The sequence below is a fragment of the Aphis gossypii genome, unplaced genomic scaffold, assembly GCF_020184175.1.
Source record: "Aphis gossypii isolate Hap1 unplaced genomic scaffold, ASM2018417v2 Contig00520, whole genome shotgun sequence".
Classification (NCBI taxonomy): domain Eukaryota; kingdom Metazoa; phylum Arthropoda; class Insecta; order Hemiptera; family Aphididae; genus Aphis; species Aphis gossypii.
In genome coordinates, this window is record NW_026083141.1 from 22,435 (window position 1) to 39,684 (window position 17,250).

The window sequence follows — 17,250 nt, forward strand, 5'->3', positions numbered from 1 at the left end:
ATGCATTTTAACTGTTAAATCAATGTTGAATTTAATTATTAATATATATTAATAATATCAATGATAAGTTAACGTTACAAATAATGAAATTTAAAATAATTACAACGTTGGGTTGATGTTGAAAAATGTTTAATAAACATTTGATAAATGTTAATTCTTAATATTAATTAATATCAATAATTACTATTACTAAAATGATAAATTCTTGTCCACAACACATTTATACAATGACTATTAACATTTAAAAATGCACCACCAATGGATCTCAAATATTAATTAATGATTAAATATTAAACTTCAATGTTTGGTCAATATTTAATAAATATTGCAATGCTGTGTGGGAATCGTACAGCATATAGAGACCTGTATATATAGGTACTAAATCTCCGCTGGACGATTGCAAGGTAAAGAATGGAAGTGGATCAAGGAAGCCGAAATTATATTGGGATATTAACTTGTCAAAACAGTGATTTACTGTTGTACTATTACTTTGCACGGATAATTGGTTTGCTATTAATTTCGTAGAATTGTAAACTGGTTAGCCTATTCCATATTCCTACATGCATAAATAACAAGACAATAAATTACTGTACTACGTGTTTAACTATCATAAATAGTAAAATGATTATGCGCTAGTAAAGTGACTATGTTGATTTACTATACGACGATCGTAGTATATATATACAGTAGAAACCGTTTATAATGACGTTCAAGGGACCAAAGAAAATAGGTCATAATAACCGGTTGTCATTATAACCAAAATGACGAACAAAAAATTGTAACTTCAATAAATATTATTATTATTATGTATTTATTTATGCAATATATAATATAGAAAAAAGTAATAAAGTAAGTATAAAATAAGTAAAAAACATTTAATTATGTACACACATATGTATTTAAATTAATTAGTTCAATTATTATTTAAAGAAATCTGTTATTTTAGATTGAACTTTGTTAGTATAGAAATCACGCTCTATTTTTTTTTCTAGTTCTTCAAAATTTATCTTTGGACTTACGTTATTCAGAGCCATATAATTTGCTAACATCTTTGCTGCATTGAACACTGCATTAATAGATAAATCTCCATCGGGAGTATCAGCTTCTTCACTATTATCGTCTTCCTCGGGTTCTTCGGGTTGGTTAATCAATGAAGAAATAATTTCTTGATCACTTAATGGTTCTGAAGTTAGCACATCATTATCAAAGTTAACATATTCATTTATGTTTGGGAAACTTATGTCTTCTTCTTGTTCTCCTTGGACAATTTGTTGTGGTATTGCATTATTGAAACCAGCGTGACGAAAACAATTTCGTATTGTAATCTCTGATACTTTTTCCCAAGCTTTAAAAATCATTAATATACCATCTAATACGCTGATATTTGCTTCAATTTTGTTTTCAATATTATTGATCATATTTAGAACCAAACTTTTTCGAAAATAAGTTTTCATACATTTTATTACGCCTTGATCCATTGGTTGAAGAACAGACGTACAATTACTGGGTAAAAATACAAGTTTAATATTGCGTAATGCTACAGCGCAATGTGCTGGACAATTGTCTACTAAGAGTAAAATTTTTTCTTTTTTTCTACCAAACTCTAAATCCCAATTTAATAAAATTTTAGACCATAATTCTGCAGTCATCCAAGCTTTGGAGTTAGATTCATATGTTACCGGTAGACAGTCACTATTGATGTTTTTGAAACATCGTGGATTACGGGATTTTCCAATTATGATCAGTTTCATTTTTTTACCAGTCATACTTGCTGAAACTAAGACAGTCAGACGTTCTTTGGACATTTTACCACCTGAACATTTTTCTCCTTTAAATTTTAATGTTCTGTTAGGAAGCATTCTGTAAAAAAGTCCAGTCTCATCTGCATTATAAATTTGGTCATCTGTGTATCCTTCTCGTAATTTAGGCCATACTTTTTCGAGCCAATTTTGTGTTATTTCAGTATTGACCGAATTTGATTCTCCGTTTATTGTTGAAAACACAATATTATGCCTCGCTCTAAATCTTTGAATCCACCAGTGGAACAATTAAAATTATGCTTACCAAGGCCTTCAGCTAATTCATTGGCTTTCTGTTGAAGAATTGGTCCATTAATTGGAATACATAGATTTCTTTGATTTTTAAACCATCGTAATAAAACATTATCTAAATCTGTATGTGTACAATTTCTGAGTTTCTTAACTGATAATTTTTCATTTTGAAACTCTTGTTCGATTTTGTCTCGAACTTTCCATATGTTTGAAATTGTAGAGTGACCTACGCCTAATTCATTAGCTATGTCGGAATTTTTTTCACACTTTTTTTAAACGAAAAATGACATTTGCCTTTTCTTCGATGGTGAATTGCTTTCTTTTGCTCATTTTACAATTTCACAATACAATTTAACACACGAACACAAAACACATTTAACCGCACAACGATTACCCGTACACTGACGATAAAATAAAATAAAACTGACGACTAAACAACGATGAAATTATCGGTATTATCGGTACCTATTGTAATAGTACCTTCAATTAAGTAAAGTCATTATAGATAAAATATTTTTCCAATATAATCAAAAATAACCGTCATAACATCCGTATAGTCACTATATAAATGTCATTATAATCGATACAAATTAGTACACACAATATAGGAGTTTTGCCGGGACTTGCAATCTAAGGTCATTACACCCAGTATGTCATTACAACCGGTGTCATTATAAACGGTTTCTACTGTATATACATATATCGTTATTTCACAACGCACCAAGCGTATTGTATAGCGGCTGACTCGGTCACTTGGATACTGTAATATTAATTTATACAATTTATAATCAATGATGTAAAGTATATAAGTAAACTATTATAGTTATGATGGTGAGAAATTGGAAACAAATAACAATTATTTAGTTTTATAAATTGCAATTTATGTAAAATAACCTATAACACGCAATTCTGTAATACCTACCAAATGATATTTAAAAAAAATACAAAATAAATAAATAAAAACTGGTGGTTTTCAAAATGTTAAAACTTTATAAATTAAATTTTCCTGTTTTTTAAAGATTATAATATATGTATTTAACTTAAAAAAAATAAATAAAATAATAACTTAAACAATGGAAATTATATTATTCACCTACAATAATGAAATATTCAAGATTTTCAAGGAAGAAAATAATACGTATCGATAAGTTCCGGGAACGGACTCGAGTGTTCAAGAAGTTTACGATACGTTAAAAAGTTACATCTGCGATACGTATCTATTCGTATCGGGATTTGATGTCGGTACGTGGCTTACGGTGCGCCGGTACACCCGTATCATTTATAATTTGGCGGGAAATCTTACTATTATTATATATATTTAAATTTAGATTGTTTATATTGGTATTTTAAAATATCATGTATATTATTACGTATTAGGTTTAAAATAGAATGTTTATTATAGAAACTAGTTTTATTTTTTAACCTTGAGTTATTTGTTATTTGTCAAGAAAAATATTGAAGGCGTTAATTTTTTTTATTGAAGAAGCAATGAATGCTTAATGCATGATTAATGATGGAGGAGCTAATTGATGAAACAATTAACGTTTCTGTAAGTACAGCACATAAATTAAATTTAGTTATAGAATAGTATACCACAAAATGTTAATTGTTAATTATTTAGGTATGTAATGATTGCTTTGATGTTTGTTTTGGTACCGAAATACATGTTTGTAAGAATCTTCCAAAAAGAAGAACCAATTCAGAAATATGGTAATTTTAAAATAAAATAACTTACCTATGATATTAAATATTTTATTATTTTATAAATAATCTACACTTTTTAAATTATTATATTTTAGTATTGATAATGATATATCTAACACACCTATAACAAATGCTAAAGTTTACAAAAAACAAAAAATATTCAACCAGATAGAAGGTTAGTTGATTTATTATATTATTTTATGTTAAAAGCCAGTTGATGTTATTATTTAGAAATTAATTAAGTAATATAGTGGAAATAGTCAAGAACTTTGTAATTTTATCTAATTAATTTACATTTTTAAGTTAAATTTTAAAACTAATTCTAGAAAAAAATTCATATCATTTATAATTATGTTATTCAAGATTCACAAAACGTAGAAAATACAGAAATAGAAATTTCCAGTACAAAATGGAATGAAGAAAAAACAAAATTGTTAATCTCACTTTATAGGGATATGGAAAATCAATTTGAAAACCCGCATCAGGGTAAATATATTATAAATACTTATCTTCTAATTAATTATTATAACCTAGGTATATGGTTTTTATGTAGGTTACTCACTATTTATAATTATTCTCACATTTTTTGTGTTTAAAACAAAAAAAAAAAAATTGAGTAACAACCCAGTACTAGAATACTATGAATAATTATTTTAATCTTTATCATAAACTGTAGAATTTGATTCTCTGGTACTTATTCAACAATTTGTTTTTACTTAATTTAGGGAAAAAAAATCAAATTATGGTGTCTATTAGCAGAGAAGATGGCAGTTCATAAATACATTGAAACTGGTAAACAATGTGATGCTAAATGGAGGACATTAAAAACTAGATACAAAGAAAATAAAAAAAAAGCACTACAGTCTGGTGAAGGAAAAATAACTTGGCCCTACTTCAATTTAATGGATTCTTTTTTAAGTAAAAAAGCGTACATAAGCCCACCAGTGGACAGTTTACTCGGGTCCAAGTTGCCAACTCCAACAAAACACCAATCAACTGCAACAATAACTAGTTCTAGCAACAGTATCTCAACTGTTAAAAAACCTTCTACTAGTATATATAATATAAAAATATTTCTAGTTAATTGAATTTACTTAATTCTTTTATTTTATTTTAGGTAAGAATTTATTTGAAAATATTGATCTTATTGATAATATACCTCTAAATAATTCTACTCATGAAGAAATTGATGTGTCAAATACTGAAGGTCTCACTACATATTGTGGACATCAAGATAGTGACGATAGTACAAAAAGTAAGAAGAAGTTGAAAGATAAAAATATATCAAGCTTACTAAGTTCATTAATCGATCAACGTCAAGAAATGATAGACTTTTTCAAAGCAAAAGATGAACAAGAAAAAAAACGAGATCAACTATTTGATTTAAGGTAAAAATAATATTATTGTACATTCTTCAATCTTCTGGTATCTTAAATTCTAAATTATTTGTTATGCTGCAGATTGAAAAAAATTGAAGAAGCAGAACAAAAGGCAGCAGAAATAATGCAAAAGAGCAATGAAATAGAGGAAAAAAAAGTAGATTTAATGAGGGATTATATAGCAACACTAAGTAAAAATAAATAGGTTAAGTTTTATTTTAATTATAAGTATATGTATTTCTTTTTTCTGTTAAAACATTACAAAATTATAATATTTATAATATAAAGCTATCAAAATATTGACATATTGCATCTCTTTTGATTTTGCCAGCATTTTTATTATTTATAACGTCTAAACATGGGTCTTGGTTATTAGGTATTGAAGTAGATATATAAGCTTTATGATTGCTCCAATCATCTGAACTATCCATACAAATATTATGTAAACATACACATGTTGTAATAAATTTAGAACACTTAGTCTTGTCATAGACATCAAGAAATCTAAAACATGTTTTAAATTTCATTGTTATTGTAACAATTATTAATGATTTTAACACATTACCTAAGTCGACGAAATCTCCCAAATAATTTTCCAAAACTTTGTTCAATCACTATCCTACTAGAGCTTAATTTATAATTGAAGCGTTTTTGTTCTCTAGTTAAATGGCCATTGTCCCTATATGGTGTCATTAAACAATTCAGAAGAGGATATGCACAATCACCAAGGATGTGCATATCTTTAGGAAAGAGATTTAATGAGTTGGAAATAAGTTGTTCACCGACTGGAGAATTTTTAAAAACATATGCATCGTGTGCAGATCCTGGCCAACCAGAAAATATATTTTTAAATTTATATTCCGAATCACAAATACCCTAGAATGATGATTTATATGCAATTATATGTATAAGTACTCTAAAAATTTTAAAAACCTTACTTGTAAAAGTACTGTTGCTACTTGCTTGCGGTTAATGTCCAAGGTGCCAATATTTTAATATGAGCTCCGTCAATGGCACCAACTACTTTTGGAAATGCATTAGTTCTTAATGATGTAAACCCCTTAACACTATCATAAAGTTTATTCCCTTTTGGCCAAATAATAAAACGATCAGCATTTTCACATATTTTTTCTACCATACAGTTAATTATTGTTATAGCTGATCCAAGAGAAACATCAAATCGGTCACTAATTTGCCTAAATAATAATTGTATTTGTTATTACATTACTCAATTAGTTTTATTTACCTACTCATAAACAAATTAGGTACTAACCTATACGATTCTTGATTAGCAAAATACCATAAACCAATTAATATTTGCTTTTTAGGATCATGCCTATATCTTAAAGATATGCCATAAGTTGGAACTAATAACTGAAAAAGTAACTAAAAAAAGATGAAATTGAATGTTATTAATCCAATTATAATACATTTTTAAATTTGTAATGAGGGACATATTATATTTAACTTATATTTGAAATATAGGAAAACAATGCTAATTACAGAAATTTATGTAAAATAAGTAATTACTTCAACAGTTTGTCTACTTAGACGGAAATGGCTTTTAAAATCACAGTCTCTTAATTTGGAGACAACAGATTCAACATACAATGAATTTTTTAATACTTTTTCAGTGAACGAGGTAGCAGTATATAGAACTTCATCATCATTTAAGCATTGCTGCTGAGTAAAATAACTTAGTTTGATCATTTTGGATCTTTGACCAATTAAATTAGACAGTATTCCTAAAATAATAAACATTTAAGTAGGTATTAATTATAATTTATAAGACATATTGAATTTTCAAAATATGAGTTAGACTTAAGAGCTAACCTAACCTACAGACAATAGATGGCCTAACCGCTGAATGGATTAATAGTATCTATTATTATACATATTAGGTCACAAGTTTGGTTTAAATGTTGTGTACTAACCATTTCTTTTCCTTTTATTGCTATCATAAATGTAGTTAAATTGTTTTTTATTCAAAAAAATTTCAAAAGAAATTAATTCCATTATGAACTTTCAAATCAAATTGAAATCCAAAAAACAAGAAAATCAGTACTAAAGTGTAAGTAATAATTACCTAACATCAAACATTTAAAATTATGCAATTAGTAATATTATTGATTTTAATATATTTTAATTTTTAATCAATGGTAATATGTATATTATCAGTTAAAATTTGTATTTTGGCGGGACGTACACAGTGTTGTTGATAAAAACCAAAAAAGATATGACCATAATCGGAACGTTGGAAAGCCGGAACGTTCTCATTGAACATCCAAAATTGTTTAACGTTTCGATGTGTATCGGTTTTATTTCGATACGTATCACTACAAAAACCCGATACGTAACGATATGGTCTTCTTGAAAATCTTGATTATTTATTAATTGTGATTAAATACTTTTAGTTTTGCGATATGCTGGACAGCCTTGTTGTGTAACTCTGTGTTGGTCCGTTTACACTCTTTAAATATTTTTGTCCTAAATAATAATTCAATTATATATAAATAATGAGGCTTACACGGTGACTCAATTAAATTAAAAATATATTTATTAATATTTCTTTTTGAAATATCTATAAGTTTAAAAACTATTTGTTTTTCGTGTTTTATTTTTTCAAATTCTTCATTATAAATGTTGAGGCATGTATTTGTAATTTTTACAATGATATTTGATGGTGCTTTTAATCCTTGTGTTGATGGTTCATTTACATCAAACATCTTGAATGTTAACAATAATTGTGATTCATCGTTTAAATCTAAAGATGTAATAAGATTTTTTTTATACATTCATCACAAATAAAATTATTTAAACACTTGTACGCCAAGTATCCTGCTAAATAAATGACAGCACAATTTTCTAATGAGTTTTTATAATTTGTGGTGTTAATAACTATAGAACCAGAACTAGTATTCGATTCAGTATCACAATCCTTACTTAAATTACACATATCACTACCAAAATCGTCTTCTTGAATTTTTCTTCGGAGTATGTAGGTCTGGTTATTTAAACATCATTCAGAGTTTCCACATTAAAAAATTCTTCACCATCTTCTTCACAATTAGAACTTTCAGAACATTTCATTAAGCTATAAGAACAAATCGCACTAAAACAGCAACGAAATGTTCGTGTAGTTGGGTTCTTATTATAGCCGTTTTTCTGTTACATTATGGAAAACATATTTTGTAATGGATCTTGGGTTGATTTGTTTGTCATTAAAAAGTATTCTTTATTTGAAATATGTTGATTCATTATTGTTTTTTCTGATTCATAAAGACCAATAATTGCTGTTAATGTCCATTTCAGTCCAACAAAACAAGGAGGTGTAGTTAATTTATTATTTTTTAAATTTATTTTCACAGCTTTATCAAAAAGTGCACAAAAGTTTTTTAAATTTTGAAGTACTTGAGAATTGCGTTTGCTTAGAGGTCGTATATTTGGATTTGCATCTTACAAATGTTTGCTATTTGCAGAATCGAATATATCATTAACATTTTCTATACAATTTGCCGTGTCTAGTGCGGTATTGGTTTTTAATTCACCAGTAGCAACACACGTTTTAATAGAAGCTGCAACAGATCTACTAAGAATTTGTATTGCCAACTTGCACGACATTTTTTGAAAAGCGTTTGGGGCAATGTGAGCTGGTGTAATTTTACACATTGCCCGTGCAATATTATTTTTTACGTCAATTTCATAAGATTTTTTAATGTCTTTAAATGAAATTAATTTATTTTCAATTTTTATATTACCATCTAATAAATTATTCCGTAAACTTTTTATTAAATGAGGCATATCGTAAATTAAAAACAATTTTTGACCATTTATATTTACTGATGTTGCACCAAGTAATGAAAACATTCTTCTATTTTGTGATCCCTGATCACAGACTACAGCAAAAGGTATTAAACCAAGTTCTAATAATTTTGTTACGCATTCTTTAAGTATGATAGCTAAATTATCCCCTTTTATTCCATTACCGGTAAAAAAATAGCAGAATGGAAATTTCCAATTAACATACAAACCACGGATCATTATGACAAGTGCATAAGATCCAATTTTGTTAGTTCGTCCTAAAGTTCCAAGATCTTCATATCCTTCTATTATATCTAAAGCTTTATTGTATTCTATCGCTTTTTTAATTGAAATCTCATCTAATAAAATAATAACTTTTTTTTCTTGAAAACTCATGCAAGAAACTTTAAGTTTAATTTGTTCCGTATACCGAGATGGAAATCCAGTTGAATAACTAATTGAGTTTAGCCAACGACGCACTGTACTTTCGCCAGGTAAAATAATTTTATTTTCACGCATATATTTATATGTCGATGGCGATTTATAATAAAGAGATAAAGATAATTTTTTTTCTTCACTAGTCCATTGCTTACGCGATTTGTGGTTAATTTGCATGGTCACTAAACTTTTTGAACTTATTCAAATGAAAAAGATGGAAATTTGATTGATTGTAAAAATTCTTTTATATTTATTTTTTGTTTTTTTTTATATGGTTTAAAATTATGTTTTAAAAAACTTATTGTTGCCCTTTTTTTGTTTAGTAGCTTTTGCAATCGTTTGCATCGGTTTTTTAACTGTTCATTTTTTAATTGTAGATTTTGCGTAGAAATAGTATTTTTTTTTTTTTGGAACTCAATGGTAATTCAGATAAATTGGAAATATATTTTGGTGTATTTGGTGTAATAGAAAGAGATGGACTAAACATAGACGTTCCTGCATCATTTAAGTTAAAACTATTCACCATTACAGATTGGTACTTAAATTCGGGTGTTTTCACTTTTAACAGTTCAGGTGACATTGAAAACAATGATTTAGAATCTATAAAAATATATTATTAAATTATATTTTATAATATATCAGATCTCAATGATTGTTCACTATATAGAGGTTTCACTATACTTCTATAGGTACTAACTAAGAATTTACAATAAATTTAAATTATACTGACCTTCCAACATTTTATCTGATATTTTTTCACGATAATGGCGTGATTTTGTTGGTGTCGTTATAATTGTTTAGCCAACATGTGTGTTGGCACCTAAAAGATAAATGAAAGTGTTATATTAAAATAAATATATTTTTTTCAAATACCATAGTTTAACAAAAAAATAAAAAAAATAAAAAAAATACCAGTACGTGTTAAGCAGCCGACCGCGACACACGTGTTTTCTCGGTTTCGTCTACTATCGCATTTCATAGCTTCCGATAGCAGTAGTAACATCGTAATTAAAAAGGTATGTTATTTTTACTTCGTCCCCCAAAACCATAGTATAGGTACCCGGCCGCATTTTAGCCTTCTGATTGGTTGTTTCTACTATCTATATAAAAATCTAATTCTTATCTTATCATGATAATAATTAAAAAATATTAATATTAATATTAATTAGTTAATAGTAACAAATTAATAAAGTCTCAATAAAGTTAGTGCCTAGAGCATATTATGTTATGAACAATTACCTAGTTGTCAAACAGTGAAAAATAATTGCTAATTGTTATTGTGTTTTATAAAAGTTAATAGTGAAAAAAAAATAAAAAACACAAAAAGGATAAATATATTAGAGTAAGTAGATGAGTTTCACTTGTCCAATCTGCTAAGTCATTAAAAAACTTAATTCAGTTATTAGATTTTGAACTGAGAAAAATATATTTTGATTTTTTTACATACCTACTATATATATTCAACTTTCATCCATTTATTTTACTTACTGTAGCTTTATATTTTTTAAGACCTATCACTGAAGTTAAAATTAAATATGACAATCGTTTCAATGACTTTAGATAAGTATTTATCTCCTCTATAATGAATAATAATGATGTAGGTAATAGTTATTTAACTGGAATTAATAACATAGTACATATACAATATTTAAAAGTAAGGTACAATATTAGAAATTAGGATAATATATATTACTTATATATTACAAATAATAAAACATTAATGGAAAATTCAACTTGGCGTTTTATATTTTATGTAATTATAATATTTTAGGAAATTAATGAATGTTTTAAAAAAAAGTGTGTTTTAAATGTATTGTTTAAATATTATTAAATAACACACAGACATAAAAACAGAAAATACAAAAAAATACAAATAAAATAATATATAATATAATATATATAAGTGCTACTTATAATATATATATGTATATAATAACAATAAAAATATGCATAATAAAATTTGATGAAAATAGTAAATAATAATAGGTTGATACTAGTAATAGAAATAATGACCTTTGGCATTTGGGACATTTTTCCTCACATTTTCGGCTAAATTTCTTTTTCTTTTTATTACATTTCTTTTGTTATTGTCTGTTTTCACTGGTCGTCCTACTAATAAACGTTTACTACCTCTTGTGACACCTGGCTTTCTTCTACTTATGGTAGTAGGCTGTACATGAATAGTGGCACGAGATCGATGTCTTAGTGATATAGTACTACCAGCAGTACTCAAAAATGATTCCCAAGTAGCAATCGACTTAACTTTCTTCAAACGATCTAAACATTTAGAGAGTATAGAAACTGAAGTATTACTTTTAAATTTTTCAAAATTTGTTTTTATTAATTCTTGAATCTGGTTAACATATTCATCCGACTGTTGATCAATATTATGATTATCAAGATGATCATCAGTTTCAACTACAGTATTTCTTATTGGAGATGATAATATATTATCTTCAACAATTTCTGTTGTTTCTTCACTAGATTGACAATTATTTTTTTCAAGATGAAGTGGCTTATAAAATGCTATTTCAGGTACATTTTCTCCAAAAGCTAATTTAGCTAGCATATAGCGAGAATCGACAGTAATAGCTGGTAAATTAGGCATGGCTCTGTTAAAGTGATAGTATACTACTGCCTGATGCTTGCAAAAAGCTCCCAAGTTTCCTTTGGAACAAGTACAAAATCCATGAGTGACATCTACTTCATAATAACTACAATCGGACCCTGATGGTACTTTAAATATATTGTTAGGCAATTTTTCTATTGAATCTTTATTAATATAAACAGCTCTTTTTATTTGATCTTCAAAAAGCAATCGAGCTGTGTCATTTCTACCATTAACAAAAGTCCTTAAACGTCTTAAGTAGTAATCTTCGAGGCCAGTACAAATAAAATCCACCAGTGCAATGGCATTATATGCCTTATTTCTAGAGAGTATTATGTCTTTAAAAATCCGTACATTAACTTCACTAAAATTATTGGTCTGATTACCATGGACAGTAGCATCTCTAAAAGCTAGACACCATAATTCTTTCCTCGCCCAATAATTAGTCATATATTTCACCCATTTTTCATACTTAAGAGGTATAATTTCATCACTTATACTATTATTTATAGTGTTTATTTTGCCAGTAGCAGTAGTATAGGCATTGTGAGCACTATTATAATCAGGTGCAATTAAAATACTTTGAAATAATTTAAATAACAATTGTCTGTGTTCATTTTTGATATTATGTTTTACATCCCATAACCATCTCCAAACTGACTGTAATACATGGAACCTACAAAGCAAAATATTTGATTGTGGCCAAATTGATTTTAGTGCTTGTCTTTCTGCCTCGCTATCATCAATTATAAAATGTCTTGGAAAGCCTTGGCCATTAAAACTATTAGGAACTGAATCTTTTAGTAATGAAAATGCAGTCTTATAGTCATCAACTGTTTGTCCTTTTGTTATAAACATTCCCAGAGGAATAGCTCCAATACCACATGATGTTAGCATAAATGTAACAGAATGACTCTGAGTATCACATGACGCAGTACTGTCTGCAAAAGCAATATCTTTAGAAAAAGCTAATTTATGAGCTCTTTGGCATAATAGGAGTGACCATTAGTCTAGCAAATGGATTTTCATTAAACCTTACAATAATTCCACATTTTTCATAATCGGTTTTCTTATCTTCAAGTTTCTACAAAATATTTATTTAAGAATTAAGTAATACAAAGTTTAATATCAGTTTTTACAGTGTATTACTGTAGGATAAGATTATAAAAGTACATTGTCCATTGGTAATTTTAAAAATGAAATATTTTTTAAAAATTTTTTAATAAAAATTAAGTACCTAATTTAATTATTTAATGTATTTAATTAGATTCTTTTTACTTGATAACAATACAAAAAATTTTTATTTAAAAATAAGTGGTGTTATGAATTCATATGGAATTTTATGGTATTATGGTCACTTGCCCAAATTTATTTAATTAATATAATAGGTACAACATAATAAATTATTAAGGAGACATATTAATATAAAATTATAAAGTAACTTGTATTTATTCATTTACCTATTTATATTTTTTTATAATTTATTAAATCAGAATAATAATACATACATAATCATAAATCCACATTCCATATGTATAGTTAACATTATTAGACTTGAGAGCTAAGTAATTCTCAGTTTTATATATAATTTTATTTTATTTCTATTATTATTTTTTACCTGATCCCTTTAAGTTATTTTTATATTCAAACAATTTTAATATCAATTTATGATGTAAAAATTGAGTAAAATTACATATTTGACTTTTGTGAAAAATTATAGATGGGTAGTTAATAATACTATAAGAAAATGTTGTAAAAATATATGTTTTAAATTGGTCAAAATTATATGTATTTATTTCAAGATTTAATGATTAAATGTTTATATTATAATTTATATTTACCCATTATATTAGGTGAGTTCAATAAATTATAATTTATAAATAATGTGTTGAAATTTCAATTTATGATGTCAACAATTAGTAATATTGCTTAACCTATCCTAACCTTCAAGGAAACCTCTTAACCTTTGACACACTTAACATACATTGTTTTTAAATGTTATAATTTAAATTTTTAATATACTATTTTTACAGATCTATATTTTATTTAAAGGTTTATATAATAAAACTAATTTTTTTATTATGGCTTTTACTAGTATTAAATTGAAATTTATAATATTATTATGCATACCTGTAATACACTAAGTTCAGTAGAAGATCCGAGGTTATTTAATTTCCAAGTGTCATACCAATGACGAACGGTCCTATACTTAGGGTTAATTGAAGCATCAGCTAGTTCTTCAGAATTCATACCATACTCTAATTCCAATTTGGTTTCATGGATACTTATAGACTCTGATATGCCTGTATGCATTAATTAATATAATATACTATATATACCTACTTAAAAGTTTGTATTTTGAAAAAATAAAATAAATTTAATTCATTTTTTTTTAATAATTGGCACACCATTTTCAATATCACTACAATACAGTTTTTTGGGTAATAGTTATTCATATACAAAAATGCCATCCCACACAAACATCAACAACTTATACCAATATTTACCTACTTTCTTTACAACTCAAACACTCAGCTGTTTGAGAAATGTGTTAAAATTACAGTTTAAAACTAATATAAATGTATTAAAATTATTTACAAATCAAGATTCCACATCCCCACGTCTGTTTTTGCTGTGAAAATCTTAAAACCGATCCCTACTCCTATGAACTACACTAGCGATTATTGCGGTACACGCCATAATTAAATACCGCTCGAAGCGCTACATTGCGGTACTCGCCATTTAGCGCGCAGCGTATTTCGTACTGCAGTGAGCAATCTATAATAATTTATAATCAATGGTAATATTAATTAATTATTCACGAATTTATTTTATTATTTTAATTGTATTAATCAAGGTGAAGGAGATTTAAAATATATATATATATATAAATAATATATACTATACTAACATACTTTATATTGTATTCTTAATTGATTTAAATTTGATATAACTAACATTATTATTAAGTTACCAATGTAAAACTGAAATTGTAAGTGTAATTAAGTGCATTTAAGAAAAAAATTGTAAAGATTTCTGTCTTGCAGACATAAACCTTTTTTTTGTGGGGAGGTGTTATGGGCTATGAGATATCTATAAGATATCTACGAGATATCAAGGCTAAATTAGTATGACCATGCCTCGTGTCGTGGGTAATGCGGATGCTACTATGACCATGACACGTGTCGGGATAGTAAGCGCATCAATAATTATAGTGCACTATTGATGCATTTGAGATGTTATTGCACATTCTCAAATTCGTGTCCGAATTTGCAACAACAACTACAAGGACACCTGGTTTCACCCAGAAGGCGACAACTCGACGAAAACAAGAGACGCACCACAATATATAAGGGAGCCCGAAGACCAGAACGGTAGATGTACCAAAGCTATCAACAACTAAGCACTTTCACGACACTCAGCCATTTATTTTGTTTGTTACATGTATTTAATTTATATGCAATAAAGACATATTTCGTTATTAAGTTTAACTTTCGTTCAAAATAACCATCTGGATTTAAATCTGATACTGGTACGCAACAGTAATTACTATAGATGCTACAGATATATTTTATGTACCTATGAACTGTAAAGTTAAATATAATTTATTAGTGTTGGTTTGCAAGAATTTTTTTTTATTTATGTAAACAATGTTTCATTGTTTAAATTCATATTATTAAACAATCTATAACCTCTTTTTATTTTCGAGAACATCAGTAAAAAGAAAAATTAAACTTAAATCACAGTATCCAAAAGTATAAACATATTTTATTTAATTGATGAGTTTTAAAACTAAAAAGTATGAAAAGTTAAAAATGTTATTGTACGCTAGGTGTTGATTATGGTTTACGTTAGGTAGGGGCCGATTTTTTTTTCAGAATAGTGAGTCATTGGGTCGTAGTCCGCGCCTGGTAGTAAACATTAGTTTTTTAATAATTAAATAAAAAAAACCTAAAGTTCTCAAACCGGTAACTTTATTTGTATTCTTGTTATCAAAAAAATTAATAAAACTAAAATAATTAAAAATTTCAAATATCTACAAATGATAGCACAAAAAACAGCCAAGTATTTTTTAAATTGTATTGGTAAAGGAAATATTAATATTTTTGGTGAAAATAACCGCCATACTTTTGAGTTTTAAATAAATATCGATTATTTTTAAACTAGTGTTTAGTAAATATTTTCATTGTTCCGTATCCCCCCCCCTATTACAAACTAGAAAATTATATATTATTTGCATTTTAGAGTACAAAAAACGAATTTGAGTATAGGCGGTAAGCCATAGCTAGTATATGTATATAATATACATATACCTAACTAAATACTTCTATTAATTAATTTAGTATTATGTATTATATAATATTATAGAAGCCAGTAAGTAATTATAAATATCAGATGTGGAATTGTGGAATACCGCAGAAAATTATGTACAATTATGTATCTACCTATGAAAAATAAAGTAATTTATAGATTTACCTATAATTAAGGTAAACAGCTTTACTCGGTAGTCGGTACCCATCATTATATTTAATAATATATAATACCATTGATTATACATAGTATAGATTGCTCACTGGTCGCGATTATGCGTTGCGCTAAATTTTAGTTCATTTATTGACAATAGATAGCGTTAATAGTCATAATTAAAGTAATAATTCGACCAACGGTAGCAGTTTTGTTATTGGCTATTGCGGTTCAATAGTTCAATACCTATATTAGTATGTATTTGCCATTTGGTATTGGTAGCGGTAAAATACTAAAATGTAACCGGACAGAAATTACCGATGTCACGGCGTTACCATCAAGACAATATTGAATATTATAATGTATCTGTATAATAATATTAACATGTACATTGTAATAGTAGCAAACAAAATACAATAATATTTTAAACACCGATTATTTTTTATTTTTTTATTTTTTATAAATATTTTATTCACGTTTGTCTATTAAATGTCATTCGACTATTAGATTTGTGAATGACGATAAGGGATTCAAATTCAACGTTGCCAAATTGAACCAAATACACGTTGTCATTTAATAATATTATTTATTTTACATTTTTACATTTACACGTGTATGATAATTAACATTGAATAATAATTGTACAGTGTACAATGTACACATATACCTTATGTATATATCTATATCTCAATTTATGTTATAAAATGAAGATCCTTTTTTGTATTTATTTCAAAAAGTACTCAACGAATTTTTATATGTTTTCACTCATTGATAAGTCTATTCTCGGGCAAGGTTTTAAATTTTA

General features: G+C 26.9%; 3 protein-coding genes across 3 annotated transcripts; 1 reads left to right on the top strand and 2 right to left on the bottom strand.

Annotated features, from left to right (window-relative positions):
- Positions 1 to 920: 920 nt before the first annotated feature.
- Positions 921 to 1,859, bottom strand: LOC126554487 (tigger transposable element-derived protein 6-like). Its single transcript, XM_050209563.1, has one exon. It carries the CDS (start codon positions 1,857 to 1,859, stop codon positions 921 to 923), a length of 939 nt encoding a protein of 312 aa, XP_050065520.1.
- A 2,625-nt stretch (positions 1,860 to 4,484) lies between these two features.
- On the top strand, positions 4,485 to 5,417 carry LOC126554483 (uncharacterized). Its single transcript, XM_050209561.1, has 3 exons — positions 4,485 to 4,808; positions 4,873 to 5,143; positions 5,216 to 5,417. Exons 1-3 carry the CDS (start codon positions 4,520 to 4,522, stop codon positions 5,337 to 5,339), a joined length of 684 nt encoding a protein of 227 aa, XP_050065518.1. The 5' UTR covers positions 4,485 to 4,519; the 3' UTR covers positions 5,340 to 5,417.
- A 5,949-nt stretch (positions 5,418 to 11,366) lies between these two features.
- LOC126554488 (uncharacterized) lies at positions 11,367 to 14,294 on the bottom strand. The gene is given in 3 exon segments (XM_050209564.1): positions 11,367 to 12,968; positions 12,970 to 13,065; positions 14,112 to 14,294. Coding segments are annotated over 3 exon segments (1,881 nt in total).
- Between the last annotated feature and the right edge of the window lie 2,956 nt (positions 14,295 to 17,250).

What these genes read in the sequence shown, in the direction of transcription:
- LOC126554487 (XM_050209563.1), bottom strand. Translation starts at nt 1,859, where the DNA reads ATGCTTCCTAACAGAACATTAAAATTTAAAGGAGAAAAATGTTCAGGT.
- LOC126554483 (XM_050209561.1), top strand. Translation starts at nt 4,520, where the DNA reads ATGGCAGTTCATAAATACATTGAAACTGGTAAACAATGTGATGCTAAA. An exon ending in TGTTAAAAAACCTTCTACTA is followed by an intron (nt 4,809 to 4,872) that starts GTATATATAATA and finishes ATTTTATTTTAG; the next exon opens with GTAAGAATTTATTTGAAAAT. An exon ending in GATCAACTATTTGATTTAAG is followed by an intron (nt 5,144 to 5,215) that starts GTAAAAATAATA and finishes GTTATGCTGCAG; the next exon opens with ATTGAAAAAAATTGAAGAAG.